Raw genomic sequence first — 19,813 nt, 5'->3', positions numbered from 1 at the left:
GTCTGTCATATTTTTTTCTATCTTGGAAGCCACCCAGAACGCTTCTGTAAATAGTATAAACACCAAGGGCTGTGTGTTTGAATACCAGTTGTTAGAAACTACAGGAAGGGGAGATTGCCCATACACTCGGGTCTTGCATGTGGGCTTCCCATAGGCATCTGATTGGCCACCATGAGAACAGGATGTTGGGTTAGATGGACCATTGGCTGGATCTAATAATCAAGAACCCTAAGGAGGGGGGAAAGAAGAGATCAACAGTTAGAACCTGGACAGCAGACTGAGCAGGCAGACAGGCCACCTGCTGACAGTCTTCTCCATTATGATGAAATATACTGCATCCATCCATCCATATACAGTGGTACCTCTGGTTAAGAACTTAATTCATTCTGGAGGTCCATTCTTAACCTGAAACTGTTCTTAACCTGAAGCACCACTTTAGCTAATGGGGCCTCCTGCTGCTGCCGCACCACCGAAGCACGATTTCTCATCCTGAAGCAAAGTTCTTAACCCGAGGTACTTAGTGGAGTCTGTAACCTGAAGAGTCTGTAACCTGAAGAGTCTGTAACCCGAGGTACCACTGTACATATGAAAATAGCACATGCCCTTTATCCATCCTATTTCTTTGGCAAAGTAGCTAGTATATTGCAAGTTCCAAGGAGCCAAATTCCATGTTTTGCCAGGGTGAGAAACTGAGTCAAGTTGGTAGTGTGGTAAGTGATAAGTTTATTATCACAAATAAATGGCTATGGGATATGCATATGCCATGGACCTGGTTTCTGAAAGCAGCTTAAAAGGTCCTGCACCGACGCTGGAAACACAAATATTTAGAAACAAGCAGTCTATTTGTGGCAGTTTTGTGATTTAAAAATAGTAATGCAATCAGATTGCACAACAGGAATCCCCTAGCCCTACCTTCCCAACATGTCTGAAGGGAATGACACAGATTCTAGCAGGAAGCAGAAAGAGAGCCAGTGAGCACGTTAAGATTAAAAATAGCTTCAAAGAGTCCAAAACAGACCTGGGGGTAGGCTGGGGTGCATTGAAGACTTGAACTGTTGTAAGAAAAAAACAAGGGTTCTTGGCATAAACTGGTTTTTGGTTTTCTATAAAAACCTATCAATATGTAGCTAGGAATAAATTCTCATTTGCATTGCAGCTAAATTGAAGAAAATTATGAGTATTTCCCCCCCCCCTCACCCATTCCTCCCAGAAAACTGGAGATGTAGACCAATCTGGGTTGCTAGGCAACTGAGGCCTGCACATGGCTGATAACACTCAAGGCATTATTTGCCCGCCTGACTGCACTGAGTCAGAACAAAGGCCAGCTAATGAAGCTTTCAAATGCTGTTGGCTCTTGCCTTTGACGGTTCAACACAGGTTCTCCCCGCATGTATGTGACAGTTACAGCAGCCATGCGACATCCCCTCCAAAACACAAATGCCTCCTGAGCTTGGGCAGGAAAAGCCCAATGGAAAGTGACAGACGGACAAGATAGAGTATGAGCAGCAAAATGTCTGACAGATATGCAGCCGCTAGTTTCCAAAATGGAGGACAGCCGGGAAGAGAAAGAGAAGTTAATAACAAACAGAAGCCAACAAACAAGCAAACATATACACACCAATTGCAGACCCGATGAATGCTTTAAATAAAAAACTGTGTACATTTAATTTTCAGCACAGTGTACATAGAATTTTCAGCACAGAGTAGAATTCTGCTCTCCAAGACTGAAGTCAATGATTCATCTGATGCCAGAGCACAGCAGAAATGTGGTCCAACAATAGTACAAACTTATAAAAGATGAATATATTTTTTCCTGCATTAGTTCATTTATAAATCCCTTGATAAAGAGCCTGGATATTTTTATTTGCAACTCTGTTCTGTAAGATGCAACCTATACTCTGGTAGTGCTCTATAAATTAGGCCTTCAGCAGACTTCATTCAATCTACTTGGTATTGTACCGTATATCAGCTGTTCAAAGGGAAGCAGCTGAAAGGAAAGAGGGCCTTGATGTTGCACAAAGCATGCAATTGCAGCTCCTTCCTCTGCCTGAAGATCTGCTGCAAGAGCAAAACATAGGAGAAAACGTCTCAGAGAGGTAGACTTGCATTCCTTGCAAATATGCAATTTTGCAATTGCATGCATGCATGCAATTTTCAGGATGCAATTGCATTGAAATTTTATTCTTTAGATAGTTCTAAGGCCCTTGGCATGCTATCCAACATTTTCTATATTCTGTATAATTTTTCCAAGAATGTTGTTTCTTACATATGCAAATCAAGATTTTTGTTATTGTATTTTCTCTTTTAAAAAAATAATTAAAAAGTTATTTACACAACAAAAATAGCTGCAAGGCAGGCCTTGCAATCCAGCTGTGCCCAGTGATGCTGTTTGTGTTCTGCTTTGAGCAAATGCCTCAGCAGTATCTGGGCAAGGCTTCCATGGTACCATGGACAGCTCTGCTCAAAGCCTAAGGCTTAAATACTGTGTTGTTGTTTGGTCCTTTAGTCGTGTCCGACTCTTCGTGACCGTATGGACCAGAGCACGCCAGGCACTTCTGTCTTCCACTGCCTCCCGCAGTTTGGTCAAATACTGTAGTGTAGGATGTTTCAGCACTACCTCAGATGCTAGCTCTGCCTCCAGTGATATAACCGCTTTATTTAAAAGAGGCCCAGCCTGCTTTGGCAGTCGTTGACTCTGACTCTGAGTGAAAGCTGTAATTCCACTAGGGCTTGTGAGCTGAAGTCCTTTGAGCCAGAGAAGGGGAACTTTACACAGTAAAAGGATTATAGAAAGTTTTGCTGTTTTTTCTTTAGATAGGAGTGCAGAGCATTCTGATCCTCCATGAAGACAAAGCATTAATACAGAATGCATTTAACCTTAATTTATATTATTGCTGTATGAAGTAAGAAGGGCCTGTCAGAAACTGTTACTCATGACATCTAAATGGAAATGCAATCTTCAGAGAGATTGGTGGGTGTTAGATAACAGGGGCCAACAATAAGAGAGGACTATCATTACCTTCATGCTGTGAGATCTTCCAGGGGCATCAGATAAAAGGGGCTGCATTTTATGAAGACACACTTCTCTACTGGATGTTTCAAACAACACATGATTACTGCTCAGAAATACTCCCCTCTCAATGATGATTATGAACTATAATAAATATTTCAAAAATAGTAAAATAATTTGCTATTTAAACTTGAATATATCCAGGACCTTGTCTTCCCACCTGCACAAAAAAGCCCCAGGGTGTTTTGGCAACAAAATGTCTTGGGCTGCATACACACCATACATTTAAATAACATCCCCCCAGACCCCACAAAAATATCCTGAGAACTGTTATTTACCTCTACAGTTCCCAGGAATTGAGAAAAGGAAAATGTGTTTTAAATATACAGTGGGAACACAGTCTTGGCCTGATCTGGCTTGTAAAACAGTTCACTAACCCATGGAAACATTACAAAATGTGCTTTCGGACACCTTCAGTGAATTTGTTCTTTTCCCTGATTATCCCTTTCTGTACCAGTTTCTGAGAGTGGATGCAATGTGCTCTGGCTGCAGACAGAATAGCCCAAGAAGAAAGAGTTGCAGAGATTTCCATTCTGGGTTGTTACTGAGAAGCTTAAGATGCAATCCACTTTTGCTACTCCTATAATTTGCAGCCCTCCTTCCCCGCCTTGATACCGCTAAAGCTGCTCTCGTTTTTGTCACCCCTTTATTCTGTCCCGAGCAAGTCAAACAGCTACCGGGATTGATCAGATCGTTAATTGCAGTAATTTTACCTTAAATGCAGGCAGCTGAGTGATCATCAAGTCACAAATTTCGCTGTTGAGTAAGACCTCCCCCAAGCAAAATAATTAGGGGATAATAACAAGTGGATCATAATAAATGCAACACACAACAAATGTGCTCTAAGGACATGAAGCAGAGTCAGAAGGGCTATTAGAGAACCCCTGCGACTTTGCTCCCTTTTTTTGAAGAGGGGGGAGAAAAGAAAAACAATGCAATATCCTTAATTGTCTCTTGTAAACGGGAATCCAGCTCATCAACCAGCTCTGTTGGTTTGTTATAAATAAGACCCAATTATTCCCCTTTTGGCAGCCTCTTGTGTCCAGAGAACAGCTTCCCAGTGTCATCAGCACAGATGAGAACTGCCACCTCAATTTACATCCATGCATAAAAAGCTGTAATGGAAGGCAGTAGGAGATACACACTTAAGTTAATTACAGTATTCTCAGACCTGCACCTGACAGAAACCAATTTGCCACAGCTCCCCTAAGTCTTGCACAGCTATTTCAGCCTCCGTTCCCTACCGCCTCACCAACAACTCCAAAGGTGTGGGTTCAGGTGCTCTGGGACCCACATGCAAAGCCTGCCCACCATGCCATCAAATTATGTTGGGGCTTCTACTCTCATCCACTTGAATGCCCACAGTTAGGGTCCCACTCTATGAGCACAGTTAGGAAAGGGCTTTGGCTGCAAGTGTCTTAAAGACCATCTCCTCCCCGATATGATCATCCTCTGCTGCCCTTCTTAGAGTCTTCCCACCTTCTGGATAGTCAGGCAGTAATTAGAGAGCTTTGTTGGCTGTGGCATCCAGTGGGTCAAAGGTGGAGGACCTTTTTCAGCCCAAAGGCAACCTTCTGGGGCCCATGTGTCAATAGCAAATGGGGCAGTGGATGGGATTGTTTCCTTTATGCAACCATGCAGTGCTCATATACTGTGCACACACAGAGAGAGACATCTATCTAGGCAAGCAAGAGGCATTCTCATGGTTCAAGGATGTGCCCCTGGGCAAGGGGGCATAGACTGGGCAAGGTACCAAGGTCCAGAGGAAGAGAGCTTGAGGATTGCATTCAGCCCCAAGTCAGATGTTCCCCATCCCTGACACGTGAATGTCACTATCCAGGAAGGCTTGCCTGGTACAAAATTTCTCAGCGGCAAGGGAATACATTGTTCTTTGGGGTCTGGGGGATGTTATTTATTACAGAATGTCATCTGTTTGAAATCACAGTATTTCATTGTCACTGCTAATCTGATTCATTTTTAAAAATTGCTCTGGAGTCATGGCTTTGCTTATTCTTATTGACAATGGCACAATGGTTGTGTGCATGTGGTGGAACAGAATCTCCCTCCCAACTCCAGCATTGTTGTTTCTTATCTGATCCAGGCTGGGCAAGAGGTGAAGAGACTGGCCAATCCAGCAATTCCTCTGGTGAAACTGCTTGGCCTCAACTACTTGCAACCAGGTAAACAGCAGTGACACTAGATGATGGTTCTGCACCACCACTGCTTATTGGTGATTTGTCAATCTGGAAGTTGAATCGAGAGCCAAAACCCCTTTTCACGTTAGAACAAAACTGGATGTTTTCTGTACTGTACTTCTAAGGCCACTGGTTGAGAGACCAACAAAGTATTTGAAAACCATGTCTCGATCCCATGTTGTATCTCTTTCTGGGTCTTTGCTTACTCGCCTTCTTAGCTATTGAAGTGTGTTTTCATACTGTTTACATTCCTTCTTAGTCTAGTACAAAACCATTTCTTTCCCCGTTGTTGTTGTTTTTAGTTCACAGAACCTCTCTCATCAACAAAAACAAATCCAGCAACTGACAAAATAAATTACAAAACAGAAGACATTTTGGAAACGTATCTAGTTCTTTATTGATTAAATACAGCATTAAAAATAATATAAACCATCATTTTTTAAAAAAAATACACACACACACACACACAAGTGAGCTTTACCATTTTATGCCTTGCCACTTTAACTGCATCAATAAAATTTCTAGAGACACAAAAAGACAGTGAAAGTGATGACAGACCGTCAATATTATGGACAGATTTGGGCCTACACCATCTTTCCCCCTCAAATGTTAGTTTCTCTCAGGTTTTGCTCCTGCACACATAGCTTTTTGCAATACTCATTTCACATTACTCTGTTAGCATTTGATGAATCCGAGTCATTTTCTTTCATCCCCCAAGCTATTCGTTCAAATTGGCCCCAAGTACAAAACTTAATTTTCATATCTTGGAAGCAGAGATTGGCCTCTCTTCGACCTTGACCTTTTCGGAATTACCAAAATTGCCACCTTGCACCCTTTATCATACAGGACCAAAGCATACCCTCTGCTTGGCAAGCCTGCTATGCTCTTAAAGTTCTATACCAGCTTTCCCCAAGCTTTGGACTACAACTCCTATCACTCCTGGAAAATTCCCCATGCTAGCTGGGTGGGAGTATGCAGAGGGCACCAGGTTGGAGAAGACTGTTCTGTACTGGCTACTTTCAATGCATTGGCATGAAACAATTTTGAACAGTGGATTTAGAGTGTGCTATACCTATAAAAAAAAATACTCAAGGGATTTTGTAGACAATTCTGTATTCTTTTAAGGCTGTGCTGTGCTATGTAGATACTTTCCTAAACACATCTGAGTCATCCAGTCTGTGTTGCTCATTACATCTGTTACTACTTTCCCAGAAAATTCTAATGGACTTCTGCACCTATCCTTTCTCTGGTAAAAGTCTACAAAGGATGAGAAATGCAAAGTTTGGAAATGTTTATGCTGAGCAAGACATGACTCCTGCACTCTGGTCAGAACGAAATGACACAGCTTTAGAAGAAAACAGCTTCCGTGTGAACTATTCCCCGCCCCCATCTCTATGGTTAAATAAAACTTGCTTTGTGTTGTGATGTCACCATGATTCCCTACTTTCTTGCCCCCAGCACTGACTGTCAGTGAGGTTGGGGAAAGAAAACACTGGCAGTAATGATACCAAGACATGGGGCTAGGTTCGACTAAACCTTACACAGGGGGAAGGAAGGGGAGATTTACATGCTGTTGCCATTTTTAGCAGGAGACACCTCTTCATGCAATTTCTCATTCCGACCTCCAATAAAGCCCCAAGGGATTTGTGAACTACCCACGCATCACCTCTCAACGCCACCCATTTACACTGGAGGGTAAGCAGTCAGATGTGACTATAAATGGAGCTAAGGAAGGAAAGTACAGGGCAAGTGGAAAGTAACTTCACCGGTTAATTTGCTTTCTTCCTATCCGAATGGCAACTCATTCACCAGATGTTACACGCAACAGCTCTTGAGCCTCTCTTCAAAAGGCAGCCTTAGGAGGGCATGATTGACAGCTGAGCAGCAGGGAGGGGCATTAACCGTTTCCCTCCTAGTGTAAGCAGCTTCTCCCCTCCCCGCTGCAAAAGAAGAAATGGGGTTTCAGATACTTGCTTCCTTCCTTCCAAAGCTGCTTTTCTACAGAGATCAGATGTGTAATGCACATTTGAATTAAAGGTGGACTCCCTGCCCTACTCATCCACCCTCAAGCACGAATTCCTTTCTTATGCTGACAAAATGCCTCCTTCTAAACCCTTTTATGTCCAAATGAGGCAATCTTCTGGCATATGTGTTCATATTTTGCTCTTCTGACAACATCAGCTCTGGTGTTTGGGCTGAGAAAGGGTTTAGCTTTCTCACATCCACTAGTTTGGAAGTGGGTAATATGAAACAACCATTTAAACATCTCTATTAGTTGACATTTTCAAAATAAATAGGCCCTCTTTTAAGTCACAAGTGCAAAATACAGATATTCAAAACTACCAACTTTGAGAAACCCTCTACACATTTAGGTGGATATTTTGGCCTTTTAAAAAATGTGAGCAAACAAGGAAAGGAGGATCTTTAAGTACAGATCATCGCTTTCTCTAGAACAAACTAGATCATTTCAACAGGCTTTTGGTAAATATACCTACAAACACGACATTTTAAAAATGCAACACCAAAGAAACAATGAAGACATGAAGACTAAGAACATTATATGGCTCAGGTGTTTCTGGATTGTCTTGGTCATAACAAAAAGACTTGTTAGGGTCCAGTATAAGAAGACAAGTCTCTGCTGGGGAGTTTCTCTAAAGGAAAAAAATATTACAACCAGACAGGGATGTGAAATCCAATCTGAATATTAAAAAGGTTGAATTAAACAGTAATACTGAGATAGTTTGCTCTAATCAAATAACAACATGTATGTGGAACTGTGTGTGCACACACAAATACACGTTTGTGCACTGAACTGCAATGTCAAGGCTGCATCCCAGAAGACATTACACACCTACAGTTGTGCATAGTTAATATGTCACCAACACTGTGCTTGGGACATTAGCATTTTGAGGGCAGAACTTCTCCTCTACATTCCAGGCAATTTGGTTACCTATTAAGCCCTTCAGAAGCAAAATGTAGATAACCCCAGCTTCTATCTGAGAAGCCTTACTTCTTTAGAAAGTGTGCAGGCTTTACATGACAGCACATTTGTTCACTGGGGTGTCTTTCCACTAATGTGAAAACCTGAAGCTTGTGCATTAAAAGAATCAAACCCAGATGATCTCCATCAATTTCTTCAAGGACAAGACTGTCTCTTTTTAAAACTTTCTTTCCAGAAGTCCTTTACTACAGGCATTCACATCCTATAGAAGCTCTGCTACCCCAATGTAACCCTTCAATTAGCCACAAGTTCACACAAACAGTTAAAGGGAATCGCTTCTTTTTTCACAGCCTCCCATTAAAATAAAAATAAAAATCCAGGAATAAAAAATTCATCCCCACCCCGGCCCCATTTGACTATTTGTTTAACATAATTTCCAGCTAGGTCATTTCCCTCTCGCCAGTCTTCCTAGAGTGTCCTTGGAAAAGATGGGTTTTGTCTTATAACCCATTCTGCATGAGGATTCACATGGTACAGGTCTAAGAGGTATGTGTCTGGGTCCAAGCAATGTTCACCTGTTGGGATAGAGAGAAAAGATTTATTTTAAAGAAACCATTCCCAAAAAATATAGATCCCACTATTCCTCCTGTGCCTGGTAACTTTGGGTAACTTAGTTTCAGATTATTTAATAAAGTCCCTAACAGTGTCAGGACTTTGGAAAATGTTATCTCCTATCACTTTCTGGATTACAAGTATTCTGAGTTTTTGGGTGGGTGGGCTGCCTATAAGCATGAGTCTCTTCTTGTTCCTGAATCCACCAAGGATTCAATTGCTGGAATAGCCAGGCCAGCTTTTTGGTGAGCTAAAGGCCACTCTAAGTATGGGTTGCTAGGGTAACAAAGAAAGTGGCTTTGTGCCAGAAGTCAAATGGGTGTGCTGCCACCCTCTACACCTGGGTGTTGGTGAGAAGGACAAGAGCCAGAGGTGTGTAAGAGCTGGGCTGGAAGAAGACTGCCAGCAGAAGCCATGCTTGATTTCTGCTTGAATCCAAGGCTGTGGCTATGGGAGAAGCAAGACAGTATAGAGCTACAGGAACTTATGAACCAACTTGTTATAAGGCAGTTTCCTATGTTCCTAATCAAGGCTAAAAAAGAGATAGAGGCATAATCATTAACCACATCATGGGAGAAGTATTTTCAGGAGCACTAAGTGAAACGGTGAAGCTCTCTTCTTATTTTTGCTTTTGGATACTGCTTGTCATTTAGGTAATGTTATATTTATAGCATTGAAATGTGGGTTTTGTACATTACTATATCTGCTATTGTTTTGTTGTTGTTATTATTATTAGGAAATTGTTACTATGAAATTGTTTCTGTACTCTTTGTTTGAAATGTATTTCCGTTTTCTTTGTTCAAAGCCACTTTGAACATATTTTTTAAACCAGCTTACTTGGTTATTTGCTTTATTAAGGAAATGCCTTTAAGCAACCCTATGTGGCCCAGGAAGGCTTAGGCCAGCTAATTCCTAGTGGTTCCCCATTTTGATTTATTCCTAGGACAACTATTTGCTTCAGCTGCCCACCTCTTAACCCACTAACTCACATTCCCCACCATGAAAAATAAAAAATGACAACAGTTCAAATTTACATACTTATGTTGCCGCCAACTTCATAGAAGAGCAGGTTCATCGTATCTACCGAACCATTACTGCAAAAAAACCAACAAAAAACAAAACACTGATTATAACCATTTCCAAGACAAAGAGGCTAAAATATATATATTGGAATTGCTCTAAATGAGAGTTCTGCAACATGGTGCGCCTTCCAGCTGTAGCTCAGAACTATATTTCCCATCATCCCTGACTATCAGCCACGAGAGGCATTAGGTTGGGGAAAGCTGTTCTAGACCTGAGGATGGCCAGCTCATGTTAAAACGGTATAGTGGATTGGAAAATATCCTTTAAGGTTGACTTTAAAAAAACATGCACATTAATTGTAATGGATCATTTTAAGTAATATGGATGCGGGTGGCGCTGTGATCTAAACTACTGAGCCTAGGGCTTGCCGATCGGAAGGCCGGCGGTTTGAATCCCCACAACGGGGTGAGCTCCCGTTGCTCGGTCCCAGCTCCTGCCAACCTAGCAGTCCGAAAGCACGTTAAAGTGCAAGTAGATAAATAGGTACCGCTCCGGCGGGAAGGTAAACAGCATTTCCGTGTGCTGCTCTGGTTCGCCAGAAGTGGCTTAAACATGCTGGCCACGTGACCCAGAAAAACTGTCTCCAGACAAACATCGGCTCCCTCAGCCAGTAAAGTGAGATGAGCGCAGCAAACCCATAGTTCACGACTGGACTTAACTGTCAGGGGTCCTTTACCTTTACCTTTTAAGCAATATATATGTATTCTGGTCTTTTTATTTTGTACGCCACCTTGATAAGTTTTATGTGACAGGTTGTACCTGAGTATTTTTGAAATAAGTAAAGCAAATTAAAAAAACTCAATAAGGTTTTTCCAAATGCTTCATTGCTCTCTTCTCTCTCCCCCACCCCACCCCACCCCACCCCTGGCATTTCTAAACAGCAAAACTTGTTCCAGAGTATCAACTGTTTGAGTCACAGTGGGTTCACTCTAGTCTCTTTCTTCTTCCTCAAGGTGGGATCAGTCCTCGGGTTGCCACAGATACCGCATATCTGAACGGATCTATGCACAAAATCAGCATTCACATTCCACTTGCAGAAGAAGACTATGATTTTATTACATGCCCAATCAAGCATTTAAAACTACCAGTCAATGTGTTCAGGTAGGTTACTGTGGTTTCTATAACCCTTTAACTTCATAAAGTTGTGGAACAATTTCCTCTGCATAATGCGCTCTCTCTCTCGCGCTCTCTCTCTCTCTCACACACACACAAACTTCTATTTTTGCATCTCACTCCCTTCCTCTTACCACTCCCCCAAAGAATCCTGGGAACTGTAGTTCAGAAGCTGAAAAGCTTGTTAGCAATCCCAAGCCTTCCCCCTTTTTACAGAATTACAGCCCTGGAGTTCGCTGGGGGAAAGGAATGGTTATTGAAGGAAATGCTCTTAGGGCATACAAAGACTTGAGTGGGTTTGAGGTTCTGATTTGTATACAGTTGTACGTTGGATGTCAAACAGAATTCATTCTGGAAGTTAGCTCGACTTTCAAAACATTTGAAAACCAAAGTGTGGCTTCTGATTAGCTGCAGGAAGCTCCTGCAGCCAATCGGAAGCCCCGTCGGACGTTCAGATTCCAAAACAAAGTTCCAAAAGCAGAACAGTCACTTCGGGGTTTCGATTGTTCCAGAGCTCGTTCGGGAGCCAAAACGTTCGAGAACTAGGCTGTTCAACTTCCAAGGTACAACTGCATTCTCTTACCCAGTACATTCAAGTTACAGAGAACCAGGCAGAGGGCCTTCTTGGTAGTGGCACCCGCCTTGTGGAACGCCCTCCCACCAGATGTCAAAGAGAACAGCAACTACCAGACTTAGAAGACATCTGAAGGCAGCCCTGTTTAAGGAAGCTTTTAATGTTTGATAGATTACTGTATTTTAATATTTTGTTGGAAGCCGCCCAGAGTGGCTGGGAAATTATTATTATTATTATTATTATTATTATTATTATTATTATTATTATTGCCTGGGCTGTGGACTGGTGTTTCATACTCACATAAACCCTTTTAGCTTCTCCTCCCAATAGCAGTTTCACCCCCAACCCAAAAAAAAGCTTTCCTCTGAAGTTAGGGGCTCTCACGAGCAGCACCCAAACCTGACCTAAGGAGTTGCTAGCAATGGTTTTAAAAGACCACAACCACTGGATGGTCTCCCCCTGTATCCAGAAACATTTGCACACTGTGCATGCAACACACAGTTCCCAGCTATCAACTACTGTGTCCCATCAGTGCACAATGGGGCTTTTTGCCCCTCCGCATGCATGCATCCTATGCACTCCCCAGATCTGCTCCAGACCACTAGGGGAGGGGGACCCTAAAAGACATTTAGGGTGTGTGTGGATAATTATATTAATGATTTATTATTTATATGCCGCCCATCCAGGGCCGGATTTAGGTTTGATGAGGCCCTAAGCTACTGAAGGTAATGGGGCCCTTTATATGTCCAGCTGTCCTTTGTCAACAACAAATTGTCACTGTTTTTTGTGTTGAATATATGCTATATGGTAATTTATGGACCTAACAGGTATCTAAAGCCGTTTGCACATAACAAATTTTATCAAATTTGTTTGTTTTTTATCTTATATTTTGGAAATGTACATCCAGGCTTTTTTTCCTTTAAATTTTTTTTGGGGGCCCCAAGAAAGAGGGGCCCTAATCTATAGCTTGTTTAGCTATCATGTAAATCCCCCAGTGTGCCCATCTGACTGGGTTATCCCAGCCACTCTGGGAGGCTTCCAACAAATTAGAACACAATACGACATCAAACATTAAAAACTTCCCTAAACAGGGCTGCCTTCAGATGTCTTCTAAAAGTCAGATAGTTGTTTATTTCCTTGACATCTGATGGGAGGGCGTTCCATAGGGCGAGCGCCACTACCAAGAAGGCCCTGTGCCTGGTTCCCTGAAACCTCACTTCTCTCAGTGAGGGAACTGCCAGAAGGCCCTTGGAGCTGGACCTCAGTGTAAAATCTGAAGGAGAGGGAGAGAATGTTTCCTTTGACACAGAGAAATTCTTGCACTGACAGACCACTGGCGTAGCTCTACATTGGATTCCACTCGTAGAAAGAAAAAAAAGACTGATTTAAGTGACACAGTGGAAGTGCCCTTCATTAAATGCTGCTCATCTCAACAGACATTTAAAAAAAGCCTCCTGCCTAATCACACAGAAAGAAGACAAGCTACATTTCCTTCTAAGCTAAGGAGAGGAGGTGCTTTTACCATTTGATAAGTTTGACTGTGTTGACAATATTCCAGCCGTTTTGACAGAGGTTCTTCTGGAACTGCCTCAGGACATCTGCAGCTTTGGTTCCACTGGTTAAGCGAACTTCCAGGGAATCCTTTAGGAACGGGGAAGCCTGGACTTTCACTATTTTGGATGGCTGGAAGATGAAGGAGGCAGCATTAGGGGGGCGGCGGGAGGAAACTTAGATGTAAGAAAATCCAAAGCGTGTGCACAAAACATGAAGACATAATCAAACACTCTGTTTGAAAATGCTTGTTGTCCTCCAAGTAAAATGGTTATGTATGCACTTCTCCAAAAGCAGGCAAAGGGCAGGATGGATGTAAGGCAATAAAAATTAAATTTGATTCCGTCACACAGCGTGAGAAGCAGTAGCATTTGACTAGCGTTAATAAAGTAAGCATGAGTGCCCCCTGGTGTTCATGCAAGGGAAAGTGTTTGTTTCAAACAGAAAATTTCACCATCAGCCAGTTGACCATGCAAATAATTTCTTTCTCTCCATTGAGCAAATCTCATATACAGCAATTAAAAAAACCAAAAACCTGCATGCCAGGCACCTCAGAGTTTGGTTGCCTCTGAGAACCAAAAGGTCCACACAAAACAGATTTCTGGAGAATCATTTGATTTAAAAAAGCAAACAAGGAATATCAGATGGGCCCAGGTCACCTCCAGATAACCTGTTCACTGGACTTCATCCTGAATTTTTTGCACAAGGTTTGCAAGGTGGTTATAAACATATGTTGGCTGTTCACTGAGCATACATTCCAATTTAGATGGCAGGGAGGTTATACAATGTCGTCTCAAGCAATTCTGGGTTTCTTAAGGCACTATGCCATACCAGAATGCCAGTCCCTTTTTAATTGCACAACGTGAATCTGTAAGAACATGGTTGGCTCCCATCTACAAAACCTAGAAGTGCCCTCAGACTAGAAGAGTTCTTTTGTTTTAAGTACAGTGGTGCCTCGCAAGACGAAATTAATCCGTTCTGTGAGGCTCTTCGTATAGCGGTTTTTTTGTCTTGCGAAGCAAGTCCATTGACAGCTTAGTGGATTAGCGCTATTAGCGGTTTAGCGGCTTTTAGCGGATCAGCTGATAGGCGGCTTAGGGCTTAGGAAAAGGGGGGGGGAAGGGGAAAAACCCCGCAGGAACTCGCAAGACATTTTCGTCTTGCGAAGCAAGCCCATAGGGAAATTCGTTTTGCGAAGCGCCTCCAAAACGGAAAACCCTTTTGTCTAGCGGGTTTTCCGTCTTGCGAGGCATTCGTCTTGCGGGGCACCACTGTACAGATCTAAGAGGCATCAAACTACAGGATCCCCTGCTCTAATGCTGAACCTATCCTACAACTGCTGCTGTTGCCTCTCTGAGAACCAACAGCCAAACATGATAGTGGCCCACTAATTCCTTGAAAGTTCTGTCTGTATCTCTTCCAACTTGTTCTGCTAAATCACTCACACTTGCAAATCCAATCTAACTCTGAGTCAACATGGGAAGACTTATCCTACAGTCTGCATGTGCCAAAAGACAATTGCAAGTGGGCCTGGCTGGCCACAGTTCCATCTTCTAATGCAGCCTTCAGCAACCTGGAATCCTCCAGATATTTTGGACTACAACTCCCAGCTCCCATCAGCTCCAGCCAGCATGGCTGTGGGGGCAGCAATACTTCTGGATATGTGTTTCTGGAAACCGCAGGGGAGAGAGTGCTCTTATGACTGGGTCTTGTTTGAGCCCCTACAGGGATCAAAGAGGCCACCAAAAGAACAGGATGCTGGACTTCATGGGCCAGATCCAGCAGGCTCTTCTTAAGTTCTTATGGAATTGTAGGCCCAAATACCTAGAGGAGACCAGCCTGGTGAAGAATGCTCTTAACGCATCAACCATGCATTAACAATGCAGTGGGCAATGAGGATTTCACTCACTTCGCCATGGTTTTTCTCAGTCTTCTCCTTGTCCAGATTAATCTTCCTTAACAGGTTTTTGATCCTCCTGTCACAGAACTGGTACCTCCTGCTGCTGCTCTCGTTCAGTTTTCTCACTTGAGCTACCAAGAAAGATGCAACCTAAAAGGGAATGCAAAAAAAGGAAGAGGTGTGAGGCTGTTGTCATTCTGAAAGTATCTCCGGAAGAGAGGAGAGACAGGAGGTATGTAGAGAGGGGTGGGTGGGAGGGAAACCTTTCTGGCACAGCAGGTCTGACCTTCTTTTTAGGATCTTTTATTCCAAAACTCTGTACCTACAGCTCTGAATAACAGCTGCTTGGCATCACAAAGAGTCCTGTTACAATTAGAGCTGGGTGATACCTTGTTTTCAACACTGTGATATATCAGCAGCTAAATTCCATGATATTCTGATATATCGCGATGTCTGGAATGTACCTCGGCTGCTTCTTTCTCCCCATCTTAGGGGAGGAAGCCGAGATACATCACCCAGCCCAAGTCCCCATACCTCTCCTACTCCCACAAGCCAAGGAGTGGGGTGGGGGGCTTCCTCAAAGGCGCAGGCAGACAGGAAGACGGAGGCCAAGAGTGAAGAAAATTATTTCCTTTGTCAAAAATCAGCTGCAGGAGGGGGAGGAAAGTCAATTTGTCTGCAGGCAATTTGAGCTGGGAATATATCATGGCTCTCCGGCCACTGCAATGTACTGCCAGCTCAAAAACCAGTATCATGATCTGATACAGTTTCAGACAATTTTCCCAGCTCTAGTTACAATCAGGTCCTGTTTCTGGGCTTCCCATAGGCATCTGGTTGGCTACTGTGAGATCAGGATAGCTGGATGAGATGGGCCACTGGCCTCACCCAAGAGGCTCTTTTGTTGTATGCGGCTGCCATTTTAAATATCAAAAAAAGTTACAGTGGTACCTCGGGATGCAAATGGGAGCCGTTCCGGAGCCCCGTTTACATCCTGAATGGAATGTAAGACGTGACGGCGCGTCTGTGCGTGTTGCATTTTGCCACTTCCGCGCATGACGTCATTTTGAGCATCTGCGCATGTGCGAGCAGCGAAACCCAGAAGTAATGTATTCCGTTACTTCTGGGTTGCAGCGGAGCGCAACCCGAAAGCGCTCAACCTGAAGGGCATTCAACCCGAGGTATGACTGTATTTTAAAAATCAATATAAAGTTTTATCAATGGCAATTCAAGGATGACTCGGAAAATATGGCCCCAACTTACAGTCCAGAGTAAATCCTGATAATGGATCATCATCCGCACCACGTCTGCCGCACCCTCAGCCAGCTGTTTCTCCTTCCCTTCTGGGATCTTGTTCGGCAGCCCCTTGTGCATGAAGAGATTTGGAGCAATGACTGTGGAAACATTCCAAAGATTCATCTTGTTTTTTCGCTCCCTGGTAACCACCAGCCTCAGAAACTCCAGCAAAGCCTGAAAGAGGGGAGGAAAATTATTTTCCGCTATCAAACATCAGCTGTAGGCAGCAGGGAGAGAAGTCAAATTGTCTCTGGGTTCTGAGATGATGAATATGAGAGAGTGCTTGCAGACAACGTATTTACAACATTGTGATGTAAGAATGTTGTCCATACAGCAATGCCACAGTTCTAAAAGGGCGAGTTTGTACAGTGGTGCCTCGCAAGACGAAATTAATCCGTTCCGTGAGGCTCTTCGTAAAGCGGTTTCTTCGTCTTGCAAAGCAAGCCCATTGACAGCTTAGCGGATTAGCGCTATTAGCGGATTAGCGGCTTTTAGCGATCAGCTGTTAAGCGGCTTATCAGCGGATCAGCTGATAAGTGGCTTAGGGCTTAGGAAAAGGGGGAGGGAAGGGGGAAAAAACCCGCAGGAACTCGCAAGACATTTTCGTCTTGCAAAGCAAGCCCATAGGGAAATTTGTTTTGCGAAGCGCCTCCAAAACGGAAAACCCTTTCGTCTAGCGGGTTTTCCGTCTTGCGAGGCGCACCACTGTATATCATTTTGCACTCTACAGTCATGGCACTACGATCCCCAGGAGGTGGCGATATTACCTTCAGGGTGTTTCGGTTGGGTTCTGGCAAAATCAGTATAAGCAGATTGAGAGCCTGCAGCCTCTGTTTCAGATCTGGGATATCTGTAATGGAAGGAACAATTGACATCCAAAATTACTGGGAAGAAGAAAATATTGGCCTAGAAGCCTCTTTAAAACTGCATTTTATATACAGTCAAACCACGGTTGTCGAACATAATCCATTCCAGAAGACTGTTCGACTTCTGAAACATTCGACAACTGAAGAGCGGCTTCTGATTGGTTGCAAGAGCTTCCTGCACTCAAGTGGAAGCTGCGTCGGACGTTCCGGTTCAAAAAAATGGAATACCTACTTCCGGGTTTTCGGCATTCGGAAGCCGAAACATTCCAAAACAGAGGTGTTCGGGAACCGAGGTTTGACTATACCAGTAGAAGACTGTTTTACATATCAGGGCCACACTATTTCATACTCACTCATTGCCTCTCGTACACAGTAACCAGCATGTAATATCTAGGCAGTTTCTTAAGTAGCGTGCATGGCTTAGCATGAGATGAAGACAATTCCCACAGCCTTAGAAATGTCGGATTACTCCAACAGTTAATGCACACAGACAACACCATGCACCTTTAAGAGGATGGCATATCTGCCATTGTTCCTATTCAATCACCTGAAAATGCCCACCCCTTAGTGTGTGGAAGGACAACCTGGTGCTGTTGGGCTACAACTACAGTCATCCTTGGGGTGATGGGAGTTGACCATCTGGCAACTTCTTGAGGGCAACAGGTTCCCCATCCCTGGCTCATAGCCATCCGTCAGTGACACTTGTATCACACTCTCCCCCCCCCCCCCCAAGAAGCTCTGGAAAATTTAGGCTTAGCTTTACAGAGCATGACTTTGCCCAAGGTTTCTTGAGTGAGAGCTTTATGGCTGAGCAAGAAATTGACCTTGGTTATCTGACGTCTAACAACGTATCTGCTATACAACTGCCACCTAATATACTCAACAAGGAAGAAGATGGAAATCAGTGCTTAAGGTGGCAGGGCCGGATCTCTTTAGCCAAGGCCTAACTCACTTTGCACAGCTGCAAAGGCAGGTAAGTATTCTGCCGTCAGCAGAGGGGTGGGCAGTTCCCGGATGAACCTCTTCAGCAAGCCAGAGACATCATTCTGATGGACCTCATCCCACTGGAAGAAACCAGTATAGAACTCACTTTCTAGCTTTTGTTCCAGGCTCTAGGGGGAAAAGGGAAAGAGGGGAAAGTCACATACTGAAGGTAGAAAGATTTGGAAAAAGTAAACATGGAAAGGGGTGGGGAGAAATGACTGCAATGTTTCAACAGAATAGCAATAAAAAGCAGCTATGAATATTAATAATAAACCAGAGTTTGGGGTTAGGGCTAAGTGAAGAAGTAGGATTTCTTTCCCTAGTGACAAAGTACTGCATTTTTAAGAACTGGGAAGACTGAGATGTCCCAGCAGGGGAAACGTTTCCTTGAGAAAAATCACCTAGGATTCCAATGTAACATGCAAGTAAAACCTATGATTTATTGCACCTTTGGGGGCGGAGAATCCACCACTGTAATTAAGACAGAGCATGATATCTCTCATGCCAGCCTTCCCCAAACTGCTGCCCTTCAAATGTAATGAACTTCAAAACTACGGCAGGCTTGTGGGAAGGTTACTCTATGGCTTGGAGTTCAGCAAAAGGAGGACTATTTCTGTTTGCAGACCTTCTGGTCTGACCAGAAATACAGGCTATCGCATTTTTATAGAAGTTATTCACAGTGAAACTTCCACAAGCAACAGCAAGCACAGGAAGACACACTGAACCTTTTGCATCCATTAACGCATAACACCATGTGGGTAGTTTTCAAATATCTAACCCCCAGGGAACACTTTCCACACCAACCTGTCGGATGACGAATCTCTTAAGACTCCAGCATATTACAGAAGGTTCCAGAACATGACTTTCAACACCACACTTTGCTCAGGCACTGTGGGGTTTTCTCCGTTGACTCACCTCACATGAACTGAGTGTGTGCTTGAAAGCAGCGGTGGGTTGACCTATGTGACCTACTTCTTCTGGGGTCTGCCAGTCCACTTTACATTTACAAAGGGATAAAGGGCACCCTCAGGATCTCAGAACTCATATGCATAATTCCCATTATGCACACTTGCACATGAAAAGAAGAACAGCCACCGCAATGCTTGTTTTGGGGCATGAAGACCTAACTGCATCAGACCTCTATCCACCATCAACCTTTCACCCACGATTACCCAGAAACATGGTGGTTGAGTTGCCTTCCAGCTGTGAGGATGAGCAGGTTAAGCTGTAGGTCCCTGCCCTTTGACTGCAGGCACAATTACCTTGCTAGTCCAAGATGTTTTTTTACAAGAATCTCAGCAACCAGAAGGTGTTAGGTTGTCCACAATAAATTAGTAATCCTTTTTTTATCCACCGTAGTCTGGATCATACCCAGCACTCTCCTTTGTCTGTATATCACAGGGGAATGTAGATACTGTAGCTGTAGATCATGGGTAGGCAAACAAAGGCCCAGGGGCTGGATCCGGCCCAATCGCCTTCTAAATCCGGTTCATGGATAGTCTGGGAATCAGCATCTTTTTACATGAGTAGAATGTATCCTTTTATTTAAAATGCATCTCTGGGTTATTTGTGGGGCATAGGAATTCGTTCATTCCCCCTCCCCCCAAAAAAATATATAATCCGGCCCCCCA

General features: G+C 43.5%; 1 protein-coding gene across 2 annotated transcripts in view; it reads right to left on the bottom strand.

The window, feature by feature from the left end:
• Window positions 1-5,637: 5,637 nt before the first annotated feature.
• Window positions 5,638-19,813, bottom strand: part of ARHGAP40 (Rho GTPase activating protein 40) — a 53,336-nt gene continuing 39,160 nt past the window's right edge. For both annotated transcript variants that reach the window (XM_079979271.1, XM_079979270.1), the window contains exons 9-15: window positions 18,151-18,310; window positions 17,100-17,182; window positions 16,300-16,506; window positions 15,049-15,189; window positions 13,111-13,271; window positions 9,857-9,912; window positions 5,638-8,781 (exon numbers count right to left, since the gene is read on the bottom strand). In XM_079979271.1, coding sequence (XP_079835397.1) covers window positions 8,675-8,781; window positions 9,857-9,912; window positions 13,111-13,271; window positions 15,049-15,189; window positions 16,300-16,506; window positions 17,100-17,182; window positions 18,151-18,310 — 915 coding nt within the window. In that variant the 3' untranslated portion in view covers window positions 5,638-8,674. The remainder of the gene's footprint in view (window positions 8,782-9,856; window positions 9,913-13,110; window positions 13,272-15,048; window positions 15,190-16,299; window positions 16,507-17,099; window positions 17,183-18,150; window positions 18,311-19,813) is intronic.

This window comes from Podarcis cretensis, assembly GCF_951804945.1.
Source record: "Podarcis cretensis genome assembly, chromosome: 6".
In the NCBI taxonomy this organism is placed as follows: Eukaryota; Metazoa; Chordata; class Lepidosauria; order Squamata; family Lacertidae; genus Podarcis; species Podarcis cretensis.
Note: the sequence above shows the minus strand (reverse complement) of the source record. Positions and strands in the feature narration are given on the sequence as shown.